This window comes from Rhinolophus hipposideros, assembly GCF_964194185.1.
Source record: "Rhinolophus hipposideros genome assembly, chromosome: 6".
In the NCBI taxonomy this organism is placed as follows: Eukaryota; Metazoa; Chordata; class Mammalia; order Chiroptera; family Rhinolophidae; genus Rhinolophus; species Rhinolophus hipposideros.
The window spans coordinates 45,849,486-45,871,567 of NC_138052.1; the positions used below are offsets into that span (position 1 = coordinate 45,849,486).

General features: G+C 36.9%; 1 protein-coding gene across 2 annotated transcripts in view; it reads left to right on the plus strand.

Moving 5' to 3' along the window:
* Nucleotides 1–22,082, plus strand: part of CERS6 (ceramide synthase 6) — a 280,962-nt gene that overhangs the window by 142,291 nt on the left and 116,589 nt on the right. For both annotated transcript variants that reach the window (XM_081052700.1, XM_081052699.1), the window contains exon 4: nucleotides 13,664–13,721. In XM_081052700.1, coding sequence (XP_080908826.1) covers nucleotides 13,664–13,721 — 58 coding nt within the window. The remainder of the gene's footprint in view (nucleotides 1–13,663; nucleotides 13,722–22,082) is intronic.

A 22,082-nucleotide genomic window follows, 5' to 3' on the forward strand; every position in this document is an offset into this window, starting at 1 on the left:
TTGGAATCCTTTATTCCCAAGTCCTTTTCAGGTTCAGAAAGGTACCAAAATGGGCCCAGCCACCCTCAGCTCCCATCCCCATGGCCCTTCCTCTGCTGTTCCACTAACATGGTGCTGGGACCTCCAGGCTCTTTCCCGTTGTGCTGGAGCCACTGACACCCTGTCCATTTCTCCCTCCTCTATGTTGCTGGAAAAGTCTTCAGAGGATTTGGACATTGGGGAAACTACTGGGCTAAATGGAACGTAGGTTTGCATTCTGTCGGGTCCTCCCCTGCAACTCCACCTCACCATTCCTCACCCCAGCCCACCCAGAGAAGGGACAGGGTGTAACGCCATCTTCATCTTAACAAGAATTCCAGATCTACTGTGGAAGGACTGAATTCTCCAGGCATTTTTTCCTAGTGACACTCTGGCACGATGACCTTGAAAAAGAGGTTACCATTTGGATATTGTCACAAACTTGGAGTGCAGACAGAGAATGTGAATTACTTCTTAGCATAGGTAAAGCTTCGTTAGTTTAGCAGCTGTAGCCCATCAAGAAACAGCTTTGCAGATTATCAGCTCCTTGAGGAAGGGGCCATGAAATATTCATATTTATATTCTCAACATCTAGTAATATGTCTTGGCCTTTAATAAATCCTCAATGTATCTTACTTAATGAATGGCCATCTGTTTGTTAGCATAATTACACATAGAATTTCTTTGACTTGACTTCTCTCTATTTTTGTTGGGTGGACAGTTTTCTAAGAACTGAGCAAGAGTTCATTAGGTCATCAGAAAATGAGGGTGAAATTTTACCCACGAGAATTCCGTGCCTCAGGAAAGCCAAGAATTCCATTCTGGCTTATTTATATAGTTTAGAGAGTAAGATTGGGAATAAAACATCCCACCCGTCTCTGTCACATTCTCGTTCAAAAGTAAAAAGCTTAGATCAAAGGTTGTGAACCTGAGACCCTAAGTTGGATACAGCCTACAAGAAGTATATTGTTTGACCTGTAGGGTGTTTTATTTTTAATCGAATTAATTGCCCGTATTTATAAAAAAAATCAGATTTCATATAAAATATCTAAAATATTAGATTGCCAGCTTTCTTTGAAAAATGGGAAAAACCTGGCAACACTTGAGTGTGCACTCTTTCTTAACATTTGACTGGGCCTTATTTCAATGGGGTAGTGAAGTGTCCACAGCCCCCAGGACCGCCGATCACGTTGCCAACCAGAAACTGAGTGCCAGTCGCCATTTATTCCATACTCAGAGATAAGCCCGGCATCTATCTCCTTGTTTTCCTGACCTGCCTGCGCTTCACAGGATTGAAGTTTTCAGCTCTTTGTTTAGAAGCTTTGGGTTTAAAGGTTTTAGCTGATGACCTCGAAGTTTAGATATTTCATTTTGTGGTGATAAAATATCTGAATACAAAAGAGTTCCATGACCTATAAGTAAGCATAAACTCATTTTGTCTATCTGTACATCCTCCGTGGTCAATTTCTTCACATATCATACCTTATTTGTAACCCCACATTGCCATGGAAATCCACTCCTCTACTTTTCACTTCCTAGCGCCACTACATTTTACTAACATTTTCGGAGCTGCTTGTGTAATGAGCAGATTTAGTGGAGTAGCAATCTTAAGTGGTTTTGTAAAATTAATTTTAAATAACTTTTAAGCTGCAAACCAGGGAAAAATAAATCAGCCAAATCCTGACACATAAATTTTATCAAGAAGCAACACAGAGTCTTTCATGCACACGACCCCTTTAGGAGAGTGAAGGCACCCTCTACCCTTGTGTCTTCTTCAAATCTGATGGGAAATATCTGTCCGAGAATCATATCATAGTTTAGTAGTCTGTCCAACTAAACTACATGGGCACTGGCCTATACAGTTAATCCTAAAACTTAATTCAGAAACCATTTATTGGGTGCCTGTTGTATACCTGCTATATAAAAACAGTAGGGATCGTTAAGAGTTATTGACTACTTGCCATGTGTTGAAATGCTATTCTGTACTTTACAAGCATTGTCTTGTTTAATCCTCACTCCAACGCTTTGAAGTAGGTGTTATGATCTTCATGGGGCAGATGAGGTGATAGAGGCACAGGGCGAGTCCAAGACATATCGCACCAGATGCAGTGAAACTGGAGAAACAGAGCCCCAGCCCAGGCTGTGGGAACACAGTCTGCCTGTGCTCGTCCTACATAGATCTAAGACACAGATATTTCACGCAGAGTTAAAAATCCAACTCACTGTTGGTCCCTTAAAGGATAACTTATAATACAGATTTTCTTAACAGTGTATTATGGGGAGAAATACATCTGCCTTGGGATGTGGAGACCAGAGAAGACTCAGAAAGATCATGATGAGTTGAGGTGGATGGAGCAAAAGAAGTCCTAGGAGGAGAGAAAAGTATGAGCCCAGGTCCTGAGGCTATTCAGGAGATAGAAGCAGCCCTGACACTTGGGAGATAATATATGGAGGCAACTAGGTACTCATTATTTCCAAACTTATGGTTAAAGTTAAAAATATATATATAGAGAGAATCAACATATGATGGATCAGAAATGAGATTTGTCAAGTCACCGTAAAGAGGTGATTCCAGGCTTGGCTGGGGCCACATTCGATTAGCTTCATCCAGCTAAGGAAAGGGTGGGGGCCCAGAGACGTTATAATTTCTTCATTGGAGAGGACCTTCTGAGATACAGGTTGGATGAGTATGTTAAAGTACTGGGGAGAAGCATTGTTGGTTCCGGAGTGGTAAGACTTACTTTTTGATGAAAGTACTTGGGCCATATTAAGGTCGCCAACTCTTCTTGTTCTGAGTCTGTGTGTTGCAATGCGTCTCCTGATTATACTCTGCGTTTTTGTGTAGGTTTGCCTATAGAAACCCTCATTCATGCCAAAGCGAGTACTCTACACTACGTGACTGTTCTCTCTCTCATGATTAAGTTAATCAGTTAACATCCTGGTCTAAATGTCTGTGGAGCTCAGTGAGGGCCAGCCTACCTTTTGAGGGAAAGATAAAAACCAGATGTGCCGGACTAGGGCAGAGGCTGAGGGGATGGCACAAAGGGAATAAATGAAAGGAATATTTCCAAGGCAGAGCTTGACATTTTGATGACTGATGGGAGAAAGAGGTTTGGAGAAGGAGGAGGAATCACAGATAGGAAACTGAGTGGATAATAATGCCCTTGAAAAAGATGGAAAGCAGAAATAGGGTGGATTTCTGGGAGAAAGATAACCAATGTTTGCTTTCGAATTTTCAGTCCAAGGTACTACCTACGTGGTTGGAGAGTTCCGGCGTTTGGGTATCCAGGTTTATGAAGCCAGTTAGAGGCAGCGACTGCACAGCAGACAGGGAGTGGTGAGCTCACCTGCAGGGAGCACGTGGAGTGAGAAGGAGGCTAGGATATCACTGATATCAGAGAAGAGCAAGGGCGTCTGTGCAAGAGGCAACCGAGGCAGAGTTGAAAGAGGGAAAGAGCAAAGCAGCAGTGATTTAAGCAAAAGAAAATGGCTAGTTTTGTCCAATATTGCAGGATCAAAGTATGACTTAGACTCAATTTCTTGAGTTCAAAGAGACCTTAAAGGTCTGATTGCTTGCCCAGAAGAGAGACTTGAACTTGCCCAAGGTTACTCTGAGAGCCTCAGAGAATGATTACAACGACTCCTGATTGGCAATCTCATGCTTATCTCATTGTCATACTGCTTATTATTTTCTAAGTACAGCAGGTCCTCAGATAACGTTGTTTTGTTTAGCATTGTTTGGTTATAATGATGACATGCTGTAGAAATATAACTCTAATTTATATCAATTAGCCTACAGTAAAATTGGTTTCACTATGCACCATTGCACCTAAAGTTGCAGAACCTATTGACAGTGCTATGTATGGACTTCCTGTGTAGCTTTACAGTTAGCTGGTATGAGACATGATGACACTTTAAAGTGGGCAGCTCAGTCTCACTGGGTCCCCATGTTCATAGTGAGAAGAGGGCCCTAGCTATTAAAACATGAGAATGAGGTGCTGCAGTATGAATATAGCTAGTATGGCTGGTGTGTGGGCAACTCATTACTCCTTCAGTTGGCATGAACTCATATGACTTCAACCAGTCAGCCAAGAATGTCATTCTGAATGTGTTGTAACTAGATTCAGTTTTATGAACTGGCGTATTCTCTTATGAAAAAAACTGCACGTTGACTGAATTTTTGGGGGGTAACCCTCAATGGCGATAGATTGTTAATCTGATTATGTCCTTTTCTCTGTAAGAGGAAGGAGCAAGAACATCATCCTTCAAATTGTGGATGTTAGGTCAGAAACCTATGTACCTGTATTTGTTTCCAATGGGAAGATCTTGACATTGATGGATTTAACTTATATACATACATATACATATACACATACATACGATAGATGTGCATGCACATACATATATTTATATAAGTACATATGCATATGTATATGTGTACATACATGTATACATACATACACATTATAAACTTCTACAGCTACGTGTACACATATGTATTCTTCACAAAAAACGGAGAAGTCCAAGTGGGAGCGTGTGGCAGTGAAAGGGCTGAAGGAGCTGGGGTATGATGAGAGACAAGTGGGTGTGGGTGGGGAAAAAAAGATTAAAAAAAAGATCCGAGGAGGTGAGACGTGATTTTAGATGTTTGCATGGTGAGTCAGGTATGTGGGGACAAGTAAATCAACAACGAGCCTAGTCAACCTAGGATCCGTTTTTGTCCATCTCTCTATGTTTTAAACTTTTCTCCAACTTCTCACTGAATTCTAACAACCCTGGAAAGCAGGTATTTTAGTCCACATTTTCAGGTGAAAAAAACTAAAGAAATGTTCTCCTAGAATTGTTGCAGGATTTGGGGATAAGTGAAGGTGCTTACCCATATCCCTGTGAAAGGTGTGCTGCTCAGTCTCATGTCCAGTTATGAGAAGTGCAGTGGAGCCTGTGGCAGAAAACTGACACCAAGCAGGGCAGTAGAAAGGGACACATGAATTTCTTTCTTAAATTCAAAAGTTCATACATTTTGAAAACTCAAATACCGCAAGTTCCTGTTTTCTTCTTTCCCATGCAGTCACAGCATCGGCTCTGAAAAATTGACTCTTTGTCTTCACTCTACTTTCAGATAAGAAAATAAATGACAGAGTCTGTGAAAGCACTTGATGTTCAAGGGACACATAACATTAGTTTGATCTAGATGATGATAAATATTGGGCTGCTTTGCCTTAACCACACATTTAAGAATTGTGACATTTGCAAGTGCATGCTTTGAAGTCCTATTGACTAAATTTATTTTTGGCAACAGGGGTGCAATCTTAGTTTTATTCCTTTTTTCATCCTTACCCTAGACAAGTGTCAGTTGAAAAAAGTTTATCTTTTTGATTTCCACAAATCATGGCCATTCAAACTTGAGTACAAATTGGACTTTAAGCTCACAATTATAAGTTTAGTCTATATTCAGGGGAATTCTAGGAGTAATGAGAGATCGTTTATAGGCAGAATGACCTAACAGAAGTGTAATTTATAGACATTGATTTTTGGCAGATGCATATTGAATAGATTGTGGGAAACTGGGACTGGTGTTAGATAGGATGATGAGAAGGAACAAGTACCAGTGATGCTGAATTTTATCTGGCTGGGTACCAAATAAGGAGAAAAACAGGATGGATCGCAATAAAGAATTAAAGAAAGAATCAATATAATTTAACTGCTAATAGAACTCATGAACAAAGCATAAAAAAAAACATATTCAAATCAAAGTAGTTAAATTTTAGGAACTGAGCATGGTAGATTTAGAACTCAGTATAAAATGCATACAATGTAAAACACTTCCATTGGCAATTTAGCCTTAAAAGCATGAATAGAACGACAGGAAAAGAATAAAACTAATTATGATGCTTAGAAAAGTATGCTTGGGTAATAGCATAAAGAACAAGTCATCCATGGTTTCTAGGTGTAAAAGAAGAAAGAGAGTCACTTAATATTATTTTTGTGACCATAATTTTTATTCACACTGTCTTTTTTTATAATAAAAAAACTTTAAATACAGGGACTAGTATAACAGACATACTCCGCTCTGTCCATTCCGGTTTTAAAAGACTGAAATATTACAGAAGGACTTGAAGTTCATTGTGACCTGTTCTCTGTCTCTGCTGCACTCCAGAGGTTGTCTCTATCCTGAATTTGGGGTTTATATTTCCTTCTTTATTTTTATGGTACATGCATGTATATGTGTGCATATATGTATGTACGTGTGTATGTAATTCCACTGATTTTGTGTAATGGAATGAAAAAACTGGGGAGTAATGTTATTTACAACAAAAAAATAAGTTGTATTTTAATTTTTGTTTTAATATAAAGAAGCAGTAATTAGTAGCAAAGAGCATGACCTCGAGAATCAGCTTGCCTGGATTGGAATCCCAAATTTACCGCTTGCTAACTGTTTTTAGGCAAGCTACCTAAATTGTCTCTCCTTATCTGTAAGATAGGAATCATAGTAGCATCTGCCCCATAGGGTTCTCACGAGGTGTAAATGAGTTATACATACAAAACTCTTGTGATGGTACCGGGCAAAAAGTAAGTTCTCAAGAAATGCCAGCTATTATTGTTTTATAAAAATAAGTTGGTAATCTTCAAAGAAAACCTAGTAAGTAGAAGTACTGTTCATTTCATAAAGATGACTTTTGCCATCAAGCTTAAAACTACAATTGCTTCACTTGAAAACTTTGTGGACGTGAATATTTCCTATATAATACAGAAACTCCTTGGAAGGGTTTTTATAAGTTCAGTTTTACTTGACTGGAGAAATGACAAAATATAAGTGTACTATGTTTATATTGTAGCTTTGTTCATATCTTATGAAAGTCATCAGCTCTGAGATTTTAGTAAAAAATAGGAATTTCATCTACTTTATGCTTAGAGGTAAAGGATGAATTTATATATTTTAAAGTATCGATATAATAAAGTCTATACCAATTTATTGCAAATTATATTCTGTTCATTTACCTAACTATAGTTTTACTTAATTTGTAATAGTTTGCAAAATATAGTGGCATGATTTATATTAAATGTTAAATTTTATGAAAGAAAAGATGTAAGCCTTCTTTTACTTTTCATGTATTTGATAAGAAATGAGTTAATCTTTATTTGTTTTAGATGATGGAACAGCTAAAATGAGAAATGTCTCAAATTCCATTTTGGAATCAAAGGAGCTGCAAAGTACTAGTTTTTCGTGCTCTAACAATGTGTCCTAGTTTTGCACTCAATAGCAGTACTTTTCATTATTTAGACCATTCCAGAGTTGACTCTCTGATTCCAGATTTTTATTGATTATTTTAAAAATTGCATTACCCATATTTGTCATGTCTTTTCTCTTTCTCATTAATGTATTGCACAGTTCCTGAAAATAATTGATAAAATTATTTGAATGACAATTTTGATTAAAATAAACTTAAAAGTATATAAATGAAGGGAGCACTCACCTTTAGTAAAAATTCAGATGTCAGTTTAGGAGTTATTTTGTCATAGAACACTATGTTTGCTGTCAGAAATGCAAAGAGACATAAGACTGACTCTTACCCATTTGGAACGCAGAAGGGCATCAGAGGTTAGCGACTGGAATCAAAGGTGAGATAAAGAGGTGAGGAACACAGCATCAGAGAATCACAATGGTTTTAATGTCCGAACATTCTGAAAAGGTGGCTTCAAGGAATAATTAGCATTTGAGGCAAATCCCAAAGGAGGGATAGTGTTTCTGCAGGTAGAGAGGATGAGTGGGTAAGATAGACAAGGGCTCTCTGGGTAATTACTGTTGACTTTAGTTGACAAGCTCAATGTTGTTTTAACTGCCCTAGGATTGAAATGAAGCACCAGTGCAGCCCTTCCCTGTCTCCAGTTTTGCAAGCCACCAGTTTCTATTCATCAAGACAAAGGCCATTCTTCTGTGGTGTCCATGAGTGTTTCCTCCATCAGAAACACTGTTTTAGCAGAATGCATTGTCTTCAGTTTTCAGGTGTATAAAATCAGGAAGCAGCAGCATAGCCTAATTGTTAGGAGCTGGGGTCCTGGAAGCAAACTGCCCGGTTTCCAGTCCTGGCTCTCTCCCTTATAGCTGTGAACTTTACCAAGTGGGTAAGCTTAGTGCTTGTTTCCCAGTCTAAAAAACAGGAGGGAGAGAGACAGAGAGAGAGAGAATTATAATAATACGTACGTTGTTGTGTGGAATAGTTTCACTAAATGGCTTCCTATGTGTAAAGTGCTTAGAATAGTTCCTGGCACAGAAGAAGCACTCCAGAAATGTTGTAAATAAAATGGCCCTGTGTGCCTGCCCTGCTCTTTCTGGAATGGTGTACTGAGTTCACTTCAGTTCAGAGAGTGACTCTGGTTGTTTCCCCCTGCTTCTGCCTCCTCTAAAACTAGGGTCCCTTTGTCATTTGGGTGACACCTGACAGCAAGGTGCAACACCTCTGCTCTGTGATTCCCTACTTTTATGGCACATTGTGGTAGTATTCAATTTTAAAAAGAGCTCTATCAACCTTGTTGGATAAGGACAATAAGACATTCTAATTTTCAGGTTTGATGGATATAACAAGTTTCCATATCCAAACAAATATAGTTGGAACTCATGGACTTCTCTAAGCAAGGAAGCGCATTCTGATTCTGTGGAAATTGAGAGTGGGCTTTCGATTCAGCGCTTTGTTAGGTTTGTGTCCTGCTCTTGCCACTTAGCAATGGTGTGGCCTTGGGCAGGCTCACCCCTAGGCTTTTATTTCCAATAGAGGTTCCCGCCGTGCAGACTGGGCTCCTCATCTGGGGTCTCTCTGGGATTCTGTGTGCTTCTCACATCCTCTACCAAGAGCTCAGGGTCCAGCTCCTGGTTATGCTAACCAGGCTGGCACTCACCTTCTGCTGCCCAGGCTCCCAAATGCAGTGCTCATCCTCACTGCTGTCTTCTGTGTCCTTGTGAGTTTATGCTTTCCTTAACAGACTCCCTCTTCTGCCTGTTTAGTGCTGCATTCATAGAGGCACAGAGGTACATTTACACATTCAGTTTGCCATTTTTAACCAGGAGTCATCTTGATATTTTTAAAGGAATATTCTTTAACTCTATTTGTTGTCATAAACAACAGCGACTTTTGAATTTTCCCTGTAAGAATAAATTTAATGCTTCCCATCTTCTTTCCGTTTTCATTAATGTAATCTGAGGATTCATTTTTTTGATTATTGTTGTTAAATATTTTATATTAAATTATCCCTTAAAAATGATAAGATTTAATTTGGCAGTGAAATGTGGGGAAGTTATTTATGTTGCTAACCATAGATCTTTTATTCTAAAATTACACTTTTTGAAATCTTAATTTTTATTTATATCTCAGTGGGTTGGAATTGACCAAAGTAATTTTTTAATAAATTTTAATGAATAATGTATTTTCAGAGCTTTTGAATATGTGAGACTATTTTTCAGACTCCATTACAAATGAAAGGCAGTATGGTTGGCAATAGCTTTCTTTGATTGGGTCTTCTCTTTCTTCTGTAATTTAATAATACTCAAGAGAAATTTAAGACCAACCACATATTTGTTCCTTTCTTGATGACTTATTTTCATTTATGTGTTGATTTGTTTTGTTATTATAACTAATATATATTTTTTTAATTTTTAACTCTTTTTTAAGGATTTTTTTTTTGTTTTTTATTTTAACTCTAGGACTCAAAATGTTTGTAAGAATGTGGCTTTGAATTGTATATACTGGGGTACCAAGAAAATGTACACATTTTAAGAGATGTTATCTATGTATTACTTTTTAAAGTTGAATTGAATTATGGTAGCAATGTGTAGTATGATGTTCGCTCACACGATGGTGTTAATTAAATGAATGCTAGTGCCATTCATTGTATTATAATTTTAATACAGTTTTTACCTTACTTAAAATGTGTATACATTTTTTTTGGCACCCTCTGTAGTTTGGAATACAATTTAGTCTTCTTTACTTTTTTCAGTTTAGTTTCTTTTTCTCAATTGTGTCTCTGATTCTTATGTGCATTTCAGTTCTTCATTTGTGTTTTCTCAGAAGCAACTATAATTAGACTTGGTTTTTCTGGTCCTCCAGATCTAGGGTCTTCCTTCCTTTATTGGTTATTTTCTCCCGGTTATGCAAGTGTTTATCTTCTACGTCAACGATTTACTTGTATACAGTATGCTCCCACCCCCATATGGGTAATAATTCTGTCACTTTATTTTTAGCTTTATTTCACCTATAATCTCTTTTTATCTTACCTAGCACGTAGTCTTTTATTGATTTATGGCTTTCTACTTTTGTTTTTAAGGAACATATCTTCTTGTATCATATTAACAATACCAAATACTTTCCTAAAATTTACATCTGATTCCTTTAGGAAATAATTTTTAGGACATTCCTTTCATCTTTAGCAGGCTCTTTTCTTTCCATACTTATGCAGCACTTCTTAGTAAACCTACGTTGACAGTTAGCTGTTTTTCTCATTATTTCTGAATTTGGAAATACCCATCTAGACCTGCTCAAAGCGAGGGTGCATGGGTTGCTCTTGGCCTGCTCTCTGTCCACTGCTCTCTGCCCACTGCTCTCTGCCCACTGCTCTCTGTCCACTGTTTGCCAGTAAAAGTGCTCTTTTAGATCTCTGATCTTGTAGCAGGTTGATGTTTATGGGCCCTGGTGTACTCTTAGTGGACTAAAAGAGTTTTATCTAATGCAGCTCTCTCCAATGCCTTGTTCTCTGTTACTCTGTGTAGTGATTATATAAGAATCCAGTTCCCAGAATGCAACACCACCACATCATCTTGTCCATAAATCTGCTTTTCTGCAACTAAATACTCCCGGTACTTCCATTTTTTCCTACTCATCGTTTGAAAGTGGCAGTCACTAATTGATGGGGTAGAGGGAGTCTCCTGCTGCCTCAAAAAGCATTGTTCGTGACAGAGAACTGTCTGGGTTTCTGACTGATGCAGATTTTTGCATTTCTCTACAAGATGGCAGAAAGTGGAGTAAGGAAGATATACAAAGATTTTTCCTTCCTCCTTCAAGACCCCTCGCTTATCTCTCATTGCTTCTGATTACGTTTTTAAAATCTAATTTTATTCTTTTTTTTGTGCTCTAATATTTTTTCTTTGATTCGTGCAGTACATTGAAGGTTATTTCTTTCTTTTTGTGACTGCATACACCTACCTTTATTTACCCCTCATTTTATAGATATTTTTGTGAGGGGTTGGGAGAGGCTATATCAGGGGCTGGCAGCTAGACAGCATTTAAATCTGTAACATAATAAACTACACAAATTAAAAAAAGTACTTTCTGCATATGGCAAAATGCTTGAGAATTTTGCTTCTTGCAGATATTTTATGCAAATTAATTCTTCCTTGTAAATATTCATCACAAATTGTTATTCAAATGATGGAGGCATCTGTGTTTCTATAATAGAACCTATGTCTTATGAAAACTGGGTCATTTTAGTGGTAAAATAAAATGTAGATACATAAGTTATTGTAGGAATTCCAATGACTTCCATAAAATGTTTGTTTTACATAAAAGCTGCTTGATCACTGGCTATTTAGAAAAGAGTCTTAGAGCTGAAACAGCTGTTATAAATTATTTTATCTAGAAGTTGGAAACTCTAGAAGTTTTTTGGCCTCAGGGGCCAAAAAATGACCTGCAAATTCATGCAGTAGGTTGGATTAATATAATAGGAAGTGAGAAGACTAGAGCGAAGTGCAGATTACTTGTGCTGTCAAATCCTTCAACCTCTGGTATAATATCAAAACAGCATACTATCAAGAAAGTGTGATACAAATGGACTCCCCCATTATAGTGATGGAACAGAGGTCAAGGGATAATAATAGACTTTTCCCAAAATTCGGACAATCTACCAAAATTTGGGCAGTCTACCCGTTGTAACCAGAACCAGCTATATAATTTGCACGGTCTAATGCAAAATAAAATATGGGCCCGCTTGTTCAATAATTATTAAGAATTTCAAAATAGTGACAGCAAAATGTTAAACCAAGCATGGGACCCTATGTGACTGCACAAGTTATACACTCTTGAAGCCATCACTAGTCTTAGCTTTTGTACATCCAAACAAAAAGAAACACACAGACTCTCACCTACAACCACCAAAACACTGATAACAGAGATGGGGTTAAAATTAAAATTGACTCTGACTCTGCAGTAAGTGATGTGCCTTTACTTACAAGAGTTTTTGTATGAGGATTTTAGAATCATTACTTTTTACATTGTTTGGAAGCTTTCATCAGTTTACTGCTTCCATCAGCTTCTTCCTGAATTCAGGTTTTATGAATTATTAGTTGAAGATTTCCAACCCTGAAGTTCTAAGCTCTTCTCTAAATGTTAGTTCTGACTTGAATTTCAGAATGTTTGAAGTGTCACTCAACCCTGGAATACAACTCTAAGGGGCATTCGTGTCTGCTGTTGGGTCTTACCTGAATGGAGCTGTCATTTCTTTGAGGAAATTTTGTCTATAACTTGAATCATCTCCTAAAATAACCTCTTTTTTTCTCACCTTATTTGACATTTTTACATGGCTTGCAAACACAAAAAGCTATTTGCTTCCCAACAGATGGAATTTGACTAGTCATTTCTCCTGTGAGTTCATTTACTTATAACCCACAGTAGGTTAACACCATTAACAACATAACCTCCGGAATGCTAGTTAGTGAAATCCAGCCAGTTTTTAAAGGCACAGCTATTCAAAGTCACAAAATATAAGAAATGAAATATAAGAAAGATACTTTTGGTAGTATCTATCTAATTTATATAAAGTCTATATAAATAGAGTCATATGTATATTTTTAAATCCTTTATTTTTTATTTTATTTTTTTATAAGGAGGGCGCAGCTCCCAGTGGCCCATGCGGGCATTGAACTGGCAACCTTGGTGCTATTAGCACCACTCTCTAACCAACTGACCTAACTGGCCACCTCCATAAAGTCATTTAAAAGAAAAACATTCTTGTGTCTTTTAATTTTTTTTAAAATTGAAAGAGAACTTAAATTGTTTTCCTTATTAAAAAAGTGAAAGTCTAACTGCGAGTTTGGAAAGGTATAAGGTGGTCATTATCAGTTCTACATCAGATGGATGATTTAGATTCCAAATGTGTTCCTTTAGTGATTTTACCACAAAGATGTTGATAAAGATTTGTTAAAAGACAAAGGAAAGCATCATGCCTGCTTTAAGAATATTAAGGTTTTTATTTTTAGAACAAATATGAACTTCAGTTAAGTCAGGTTGATATCTGAATCAGAATTCAAAACTATTTTACATATCTTCATACTGTTGAAATATATCTCTTCACAAGCAATTAACAAGAGGAAATTCACATGGGGAAAGAGAAGATGAGCAAATGGGCAAATACGTTAAATAAATGAAAGAAAATTTCAGTTGTGAATGTAATTATTAATGTTTAAAATATTTGCAGTAACCCATGCACATGATTGTATGTGTTCAGCTAGCACTAAAATTGCTCATTAAGTTTAATCCCTGGTTGGAGCAAGGAAGGGGCTGGGAGTGGGGCAGATTTAATGGACCTTTTCACTTACATGTTTCAGAATATGCTGTGTAATATATAAACTGAATGTCATAGATTTTTTTTTAACCTTCTACAGGTGGAGATTTTCATTTTACCTTTATGTATTTACCTATGGAGTCCGATTCCTGAAAAAGGTACGATCTGACATTACTTTATATAATTATTATGTAATTGTAAGCCTAGATCTCATTTTTTATGTGTGACAATAGTAGTATTTTACACAATCCTAACAGGCTTCCTAAGAATTACTTGTGCATTTTCTTTGACTTACGGAAATATTTGCAAGTTTATTCTTTATAGCGGAAAAATTTTCGACATATCCCTAAATGCTTTCGAAAACAATTTGTTTTTCCAGTGAAAGATGTTGCAAGTCCTCAGACCACTCCAGTTAGTTATTACTTGTGGGGCATTAGGAGCCTTATACAATCCATCTGAGGCTTTAAAAGAAGTTAGTTTCCATATCACACATCATACAGCTTGAAAAAAATCAGTGGTTGTAATGTGTCATCATGGTAGTCTTCATCAATAGAAATTATATTTTATTATAAATTAAACTGTAAATTATAAACTAACAGGGTAACACTAACTGCAGGTGGAAAATTTCGTTCCTTTCATAGATTGTGTTTCTCTTGCTGCTGCTCTGCTATTCCTGCATGGACTGAGTGAAGCCCTTTTATCTATGAAAGCAATTTTCTGGGGCTGCTATAGACTTCTTCCTGGTTATTGTGATGATTAATGTCACTAATACCAATTAGGCTGCTGAAATTCAAGAACTCATAAAGACCTATCTTCTCATAGTCATGCACATATTAAAAATAGTGATTTGTTTTGCAGAACATGGGAAGTTATTTTAAAGAATATATTATTAACCTTTACAGTTATATCAGGGTTATCTTTATTTAGTTCAAAACAATTTTTCCGAAATAGGGCATTGTGCTAAGTGGCATACCTTACTAGTAAGTTTTCAGGTAAATATTGATCTGAAAATTGCAAATGCGTTTTTGTTTTTAAAGTCTGAGTTACAAGACATTGTCTGCCCATGGCAAACTCTATTATCAATAGAGGCCGTTTCCTAATATCATGTTTTCCAAAAGGAGATATCTTTTTACTTGTTGTCTTTTCCTTTAGTAACTACACTCATTTTTCACTTAATATGATCACATGCCCCAGAGGCCATTTGAATAGATTTAAAAGGGTGAACTTCATTCTGTAGGCTTTCTAAGTATGAAGAAATTCTCAACTGGGTACAAAAATGTGGTGGAAACTGCTTATTTTGGAACCTCGCTGTTCTAGTTTTCAAACTTACTTATCTAGCGGAAAAATGGAGAGTGGCTGTAGAGCTTCTGTGCTTACAACTTTACTACCTTGGGAGAGGGAAGAGCTGGGCAGACATGGGAGAGCTGTGCTTCATGGGAATGTCGACTTGCTAACCAAAGTCAAGGTTTGGAATTCCTGTTGGGTTCTGTTGGTGCAGGGCCTTGATGGTAAATGAGAAAAGATGGTGAGCACTTTTTTGCCCTTTCCCCTAGATCTGCAGGATATGGCTCCTTTAGCTGTCATACAACCAGCCTGACCATCTGTCATAAGAACAGGAAACAGTTTGACACTTAGCTCTGGGTCACTCTGACCCTAAAAAAACTGAATGGTACAAGAATAGTTTTCATGCCCCAGTCTTCAGTGGCTGTGTGGAAGGCTGTAAGAGGGCCTGTCAATAGACTATTTGCTTGGAAATTGTTTTTTTTCTTAAAACATATCAGTTCCCGTTCAAATTGTCTGTAATTAAAACAAATGCTCAAAAAATTAGAAAAAGAACTAGATGTTCTTCATGTTGAATTGTTTGTATTTGGGGTTCCTTCCTTTAATACTAAGAAGCACTCAGTTTGGGATGAGATGTACAGTTTAGTGTGATAGAAAAGTACACATAGAATCCTTGTGACCGAACTAGCTGTGGAGGATTTCATAAACCATCTTGTGCAACCCTTTTATTTCACAGCTGAAGAAGCAGAAGGACTGAGGGTAGGTGGCATTCCAAAGCTTACATAGTTAGTATATTAAAGGCTGAATCTGAAATGAAACACACACTGCTGTCTCTTATTCCAGTATTTTCTCCACTTCACCATCCTATCCTATCTCCAGCTTGATTTCCAGATAACTTCCTTCTTTGGTTAATATAGCCAACTTGACCTAATGTAGTCATTGTTTTTCTATTTATAGAATTTTAAATACTTATTTTAATGAATATTTAAAATACACTTTTATTAACTTTCTTGGAAAGGACAATATATTTGCTCATCTAACCCAAGAGGAAAAAGAAATTATTATGGAGGCAGCATCAGACGTAATCAAAACAATTCAAATTTTCATAATATTCTAAATGTTTTAAAATAAAATAACAGGGTAGTGGACCACCCGGCAACCTTGGTGTCATCAGCACCACGCTCCAACCAACTGAGCTAATGGGCCACCCCTAAAACCATAGAATTTTAGATGTAAAAGTCATGCATATTATCTAGATATCTTATTGTATAGAAGAGGCTATGGGGTATCCATCTCTAGTGTAAGAATTGCTTTGGTTTTCTCTGCCATGTTGAAATACATGCAGCCTGACTACTGAAGTTTTACTAAATGCTGTTAATTTTTCCAATTTGAATTTGCTAAACCTATAGGGAGAATAAGGTTTAATTTTTCCAATTTGAATTGGCTAAACCTTATAGGGAGAATATTACATTTTTTATGGGTTTATGCTAGAGTTTCAGTGCATAAATATGACTGATTTAAGTTCCCTCAGTTTAAAAACATTCTTTGTATTTAGAAATAAGGCAGGTAAGAGTGTTTAAATATGTATAAACCAGGTTTATGTCAATAAACATTTGTACTTAGTGTGCTGAGTCTGGGACCTCAGAGAAGGAGACAACAAGAAGAGAATAAATGTGCAAGAAATTGATTAGGGGAAATGCCTGTGAGAGAAAATGGAGAGGGAGTCAAGGGGAGGCTGCCAGAGCCTTCAGACCACAATGTAAGCCTGATTCTGAGAGAGGAACGGAAGGAAAGAAAGTTGGGTGACGCTCTGAAACTGCTGTGCCTCTCTAACGAATGTGCAGTAAGGGCACTGGGGAGTCCTGGAGCCACAGGTGCAGTCAGAGACCTGTGTCTCCCCGAAATGGGCTTGCCCTTAGTGTTCCTGCTGTGGCCAGTCATGGACTGGGAGCTGCCTGTCCAGCATGACTTTCATGCAAATGCAGCTGTGGCGTTTAGAGCACAGCAGCTGGGCCCCAGGTCAGTTACTCCCAGAAGTCCAGGAGTGAAGGGGCACGTTCTCATGGTTGCCATTTGTGCTTTATTTTAACAAATATTCCAGCTATTCTGAGCAAAGTCAAAGGATACATCATAGAATAAGGCCCTACATGACATAAAGTTATGTTTCCGTATGCAAGATGCCTAGAAGCATAGAGAACTATTCATCTGTCATCCTTTTTTTTTTCATTTTACATATTATGCATTCACTTTATCTCTCCATTATGTCATAGTTCTTGTAGTTGATATGTAAATGTATCTTTGGAGCAATAAACAGGCTGACTTCCCCTATGAATTGGGTGACCATACAAGCTGTCTCAGGGTTAAATTCCCCATGTACTCAAATGTCTCAATTTGGGTGATAAATTACATGGTCACCATCTGAATAGTTCTGTAACAAATGATGAAAAAATTTACCCTGTATTTTCAAAATTTTCACACACTCTCTAAAGTATACATATATTTATTTATATGAAATAAACAAAATGTTTTCTGTAGTTTCCTGATGACAATTAGGGAAGGAGCCTCAGTTTTAGTGATGTGATAATGCTCAGGTGTGCATATATTTTATGTTGTCTTTGCTTTCTCAGCTTAGGACTCCTTTTACTGATAGCACTAACTTTGATCATGGAAGTAGACTCTAGAAGGCATTGACCTTACATACCTGTTAGTGAATTGTTAAGTAAAATTATTGCTAGGTTAGTAGGAAGTATTTAAGTAGTTGAAAGATAAGCCTATCTCAGTAGTCTGTTTCTGTAATTGCTGGACACAATTGCTGACTCTGCCTATAAATATGATTGGCAGAGACAGTGCTTTTATAAAAAAGACCCAGAATTACTTCAAGTGCTATGAAGTCCTACGACACAGAATACTCTCACAGATTAACACATTTTCCTAGGTCCTGAAAGCAACAATATATCAAGCCTTAGAAAATAGTGAGCTATCTCTCATTTACTGTTACCTTTCTCATTTGTAGATGGAAATTTGTATTGGCTGGCATTCTTTGAATATTTTCCTTTGAGTTCCTTTGCTTATTTTTAAAAACTATTGTGTCACAGGAAGGCAATATAGATATATGTGCAACCGGGATTTAGGTAAATATTTTTTCTCGTAATGTACTTGTTAGGCTAATGTATTTCCAACTTTTTGACCATATGCTGCATTGTATATTACAATCCATTTTGTATACATGCATATATATGACTAAAATAGAATTTACTCAGAATATGCCTATACCTAACCCCTAGATCAGTCAGGGTCCCATTAGGAGACAGAAACGGCAGGAATTATTTTAAGAGTGACTATAATATAAAGAATCATTAACCAAATGGGAATCACTATGACTGTGTTACTCCAACTAGTTGATTTGCTGGTGATGGTTTGCTACCAGTCTGTGATGAGATAAGGAGCTTGACCTGAATGTAAATCAACTTATGGCTTCTTTTTTGAGAAAGTCGACCTATGAAGGAAAATCAGCTGAACTACACAGCGTGCTGAGTGATGTGGTTAATTTACATTCCGGTGAAGCAGTAGTGAACATTTCAAGGACTGGTACTGTCTGTACATGAGACTTTGATTAACACTGCACGGAAGTGTCATGGAGGTAGTAATGGCAGGAAGAAGCTACCTCTCTGAGGACTGGGATTTATTAGGAAGAAGTGGAGTTGTCGCAACCTAGAATTTCGAAGGAGGAGCCATGGAGCTAGACAAGGTCTCCGAGGAGGGAACCCTGGCCAGTTGGAGTCTCTGAGGAACCATGATGAGGCCTATTCTGGGAATGAATAAAACTGCAGATGTAAGTGGCTGCTGCCACTGGAATGAACTGCCACTGCTGGGGTGAAAATGCGTTGCTTGGGGAGGGGGAGTGATGACAAGAACAGGAAGCAAAATACAAGGGCGTGCATCCAACTTCCTCGTGGAGCATTCCAGCCTCCGCCTAGTGCCTTTCTAGAAGCAAAACTCATCGAGGCATCAATCCCGTAGAGCCAGCAGAAGTGTGGTTTGCAGAGTCCTGGCTCTGGAGATAAGAGGCAATATTTTAATAACTAGCTCAACTTTCCCATTGTGCTACATTCTGTGATGCACTCTGACACTTATTCTAATTTATTTTACTACCTTTTTAAAATATGCAAGTTGCCACCTGTTGTGTTGACTTCATGACTAACTATGGGTTGAAAACTCACTATTGAAAAGTATCCTGGCTGAAGGAACACTCTGCCCATTCACTTAGACTGTATGAATCTGACTTGAACTAAGGAATAGCCTTGTATTATTCATTTGGCGTGCTTCTCAAAGTTCAACAAACAAAGCCACAAAGGGTTCCCCTGGCGCCATGCTTCAAAGTATTCTCTTGTGCTTATTGGTTAGCTTGGGATGTTTATGACGTGGAAACAGCATTGTTATCCTTTTACCTATTTTGATAGTAAAAATAAAATTTGTCCAGCCATTAGAATATATGTTTATTTAAAATTTTGTTCTTTGTGTCATTTAAAAAATGTTGAAATTGCTTGGAGTTTGTCACTCGTTAAGGTTTGACGTTTAGAATTCTACCTAAGAAAAAGAACCCATAAAATAGTTTTGTAAAAATTGCACATGACATAGAATATGAGGATTGGGAAGGGGCTCTACATAGCAAACATCTCAAATTTCTCATTTCAGAAAAGAAGAAACAATTTCAAAAGGAAGAATTAACTTGCTTGAGGCAAAAATAGAAGCCAGTCTTGAGGTCTTTAGAAGTCCTATGTCAGTTAAAAAAAAAAAAATTAGAAAACAAGTTCCAAAAATCTAGCCGTTCAAACAACATTTATTTATTTATTTTTATTAGTAAATTCCCCTTACTTATTAAGATATAAAAGTCACATCACTATGGGAGAGCATTAAGTTAGAAGTCAAGATGGAGGTTTCAGTCTTGCCTCTGCCAGTTATGCTTACTGAGACCTTTGCTTTCTGAAATCTCCTTTTCCTTGTCTGTGAAATGATGCTCGCCCTGGCTTCCTCAGCTTGTGTGTAGGAGTGCTGTGGAAACTATAAAGTACTTTCAAAATATAAGACATACACTAATTGTTACTCGTTGAGAGGTGCGCTTTATCGGGAACTGTGAATGCCTAAGTCTCCTATACTCCTGGCCATTAATCAGTTTCGCACCCTTAATTAAATCACTTAATCTCTCTGAGATTTAATTGCTACATCTCCAAAATCAGTAATGTTGACTAACATAACATTTTTAAAACTCATACTGTATACTTCAGTGAAGAATTTAAAATAGTTGATACTTTTGGCAAGCTGGTACAACCTGTTTAGAAAGCAACATGGTTATTTAGAATAATGACCATAGTATATTCATGTACTATGACTCAGCAGTTCAATGCTTATGAATTTATCCTGAGGATAGAATTATACAGAATTATAAAGAAAAATACACCCACGAAAAGTTATTTATTACAAATTAAAGAATAGTTGTGTATATACATATATATATAATGTGTATATATATATGTATATATGTATATATGTATATACTCACACACATACACACATACACACATACACACATACACACAGAGACATGCATGCAAATGCAAATCCAAAACAGAACTTAAATCAAACTTAATGTCTAATATTAGAATTGTTTAAATTATAGTTATCAAAATGACAAAATAACATGCAACCATTTAAAAATAATAACTATAAAGTATATTATTTACAGTTCTAATAAAATGTTTAGTAGAACTTTGTATGAAAATAAGTAACAAACTCATTTGTACATTTGCTATGATAATCACATATATAGATAAATAAAAAGTAATGGGTGAAAATAAAAAGATTCCCTCTTGAGAGGCTGAACTGTGGATGGTTAATTTTCTCACAATGTCTTCCTGCTTTTTCTTCTATTAAAAAAATTAACCCTAAGATGTAGGAACTAAAATGGAAATAACTGTACATACATTTAGTTATACTTTGGTTATGAAAGAGCTTGCAGTTGTAACTTTTAAAAAGGAGGAAAAAAAGTTGAATATCATTTAAATGGCAAAGAGATACAGAAGTTTCGTCAAAAAAATCTTACTGTTCATGTTTGCCTAGTTCTTACTGCCCTAGTCCCTGAATTTCCTCTCGGGTTCCCTTTACATGATCGTATTACCCAGAATACCTCCGAATGGCCCTCACATAGACTTTCTAAGCAGCTTTTTAAGTCTCCAGTGGGATTTCATTAAGAGTAAAGCTCTACTTCCAAAGCAGATTTACATGCCTGTATTAGATAGTAACTTGGAATTCCTCATTCTGTATAGCATTTTAAAAACTTTTCTCACAATGAAAGTCCCACCTGTTTTGGAATGGGATGATGACTTGGAAACACAATTGGCTTAGTGCATAGCCAGGTTTTGAATCTCTGATAATAATCATAATCATAATCATACTCGCTATACAGTATTGAGTACCCACTATGAGCCAAGCATTATATTGCTCAGTCAGCATTCATTTCTCATGTCTTGTGCAATGTAACTCCTTATCCTTATAGATAAAGAAGCCAATGCTGACAAAGGATCAGTTTTTTTGCCCAAGGTGATACAACTACTCAGTGGGAGGGTTCAGGTTTAAATCCAGGTATATTTGGCAAACGGCCTACTTGTATTCAGGCTTCATTACTGACTTAGTAGCTCTACTGGGCTGGTCAGGATTGACTAGTTACCAAGGAAACACAAAGGCTCTGTCTTGTAACTGCGATTTCTATTAAGACTACAGAGTTAAACTTAGTGATGATATTCAAAAGGCTCAAATTAAACACCATACTTGCTTATTTATCTACTTCCAAATGAAGTCACATTGGCAAAGCCGAGAATCTGTGGCTTGCTGCTTTCATAATATTTTTGGATCTCATCAGAAACTGCTGATTTTCAGACTGCGTATAGACGTTCCTTACACAAACCAATGTAATTATGCAACACAATTTTTCTCTCTTTTTATGATACATATTTGCTTCCTACAATGTGACCAGCAAAACTATTAAAATACTCTTTACAGTAATAAGCTGGTTGGGACAACTCAGGATTTTCTACAGTTCTGGGAATGTGTTTTAGGTGAAATTTTTCATTACCTAGGATAAATTAAAAGTTGTTCAGATGATAAAACCATTTCATCAGCACTGAGGTTATAGCTCATAGCTTTTTATTTAAAGAGAAGCAATAGTTTAATTTTGGTCGTGT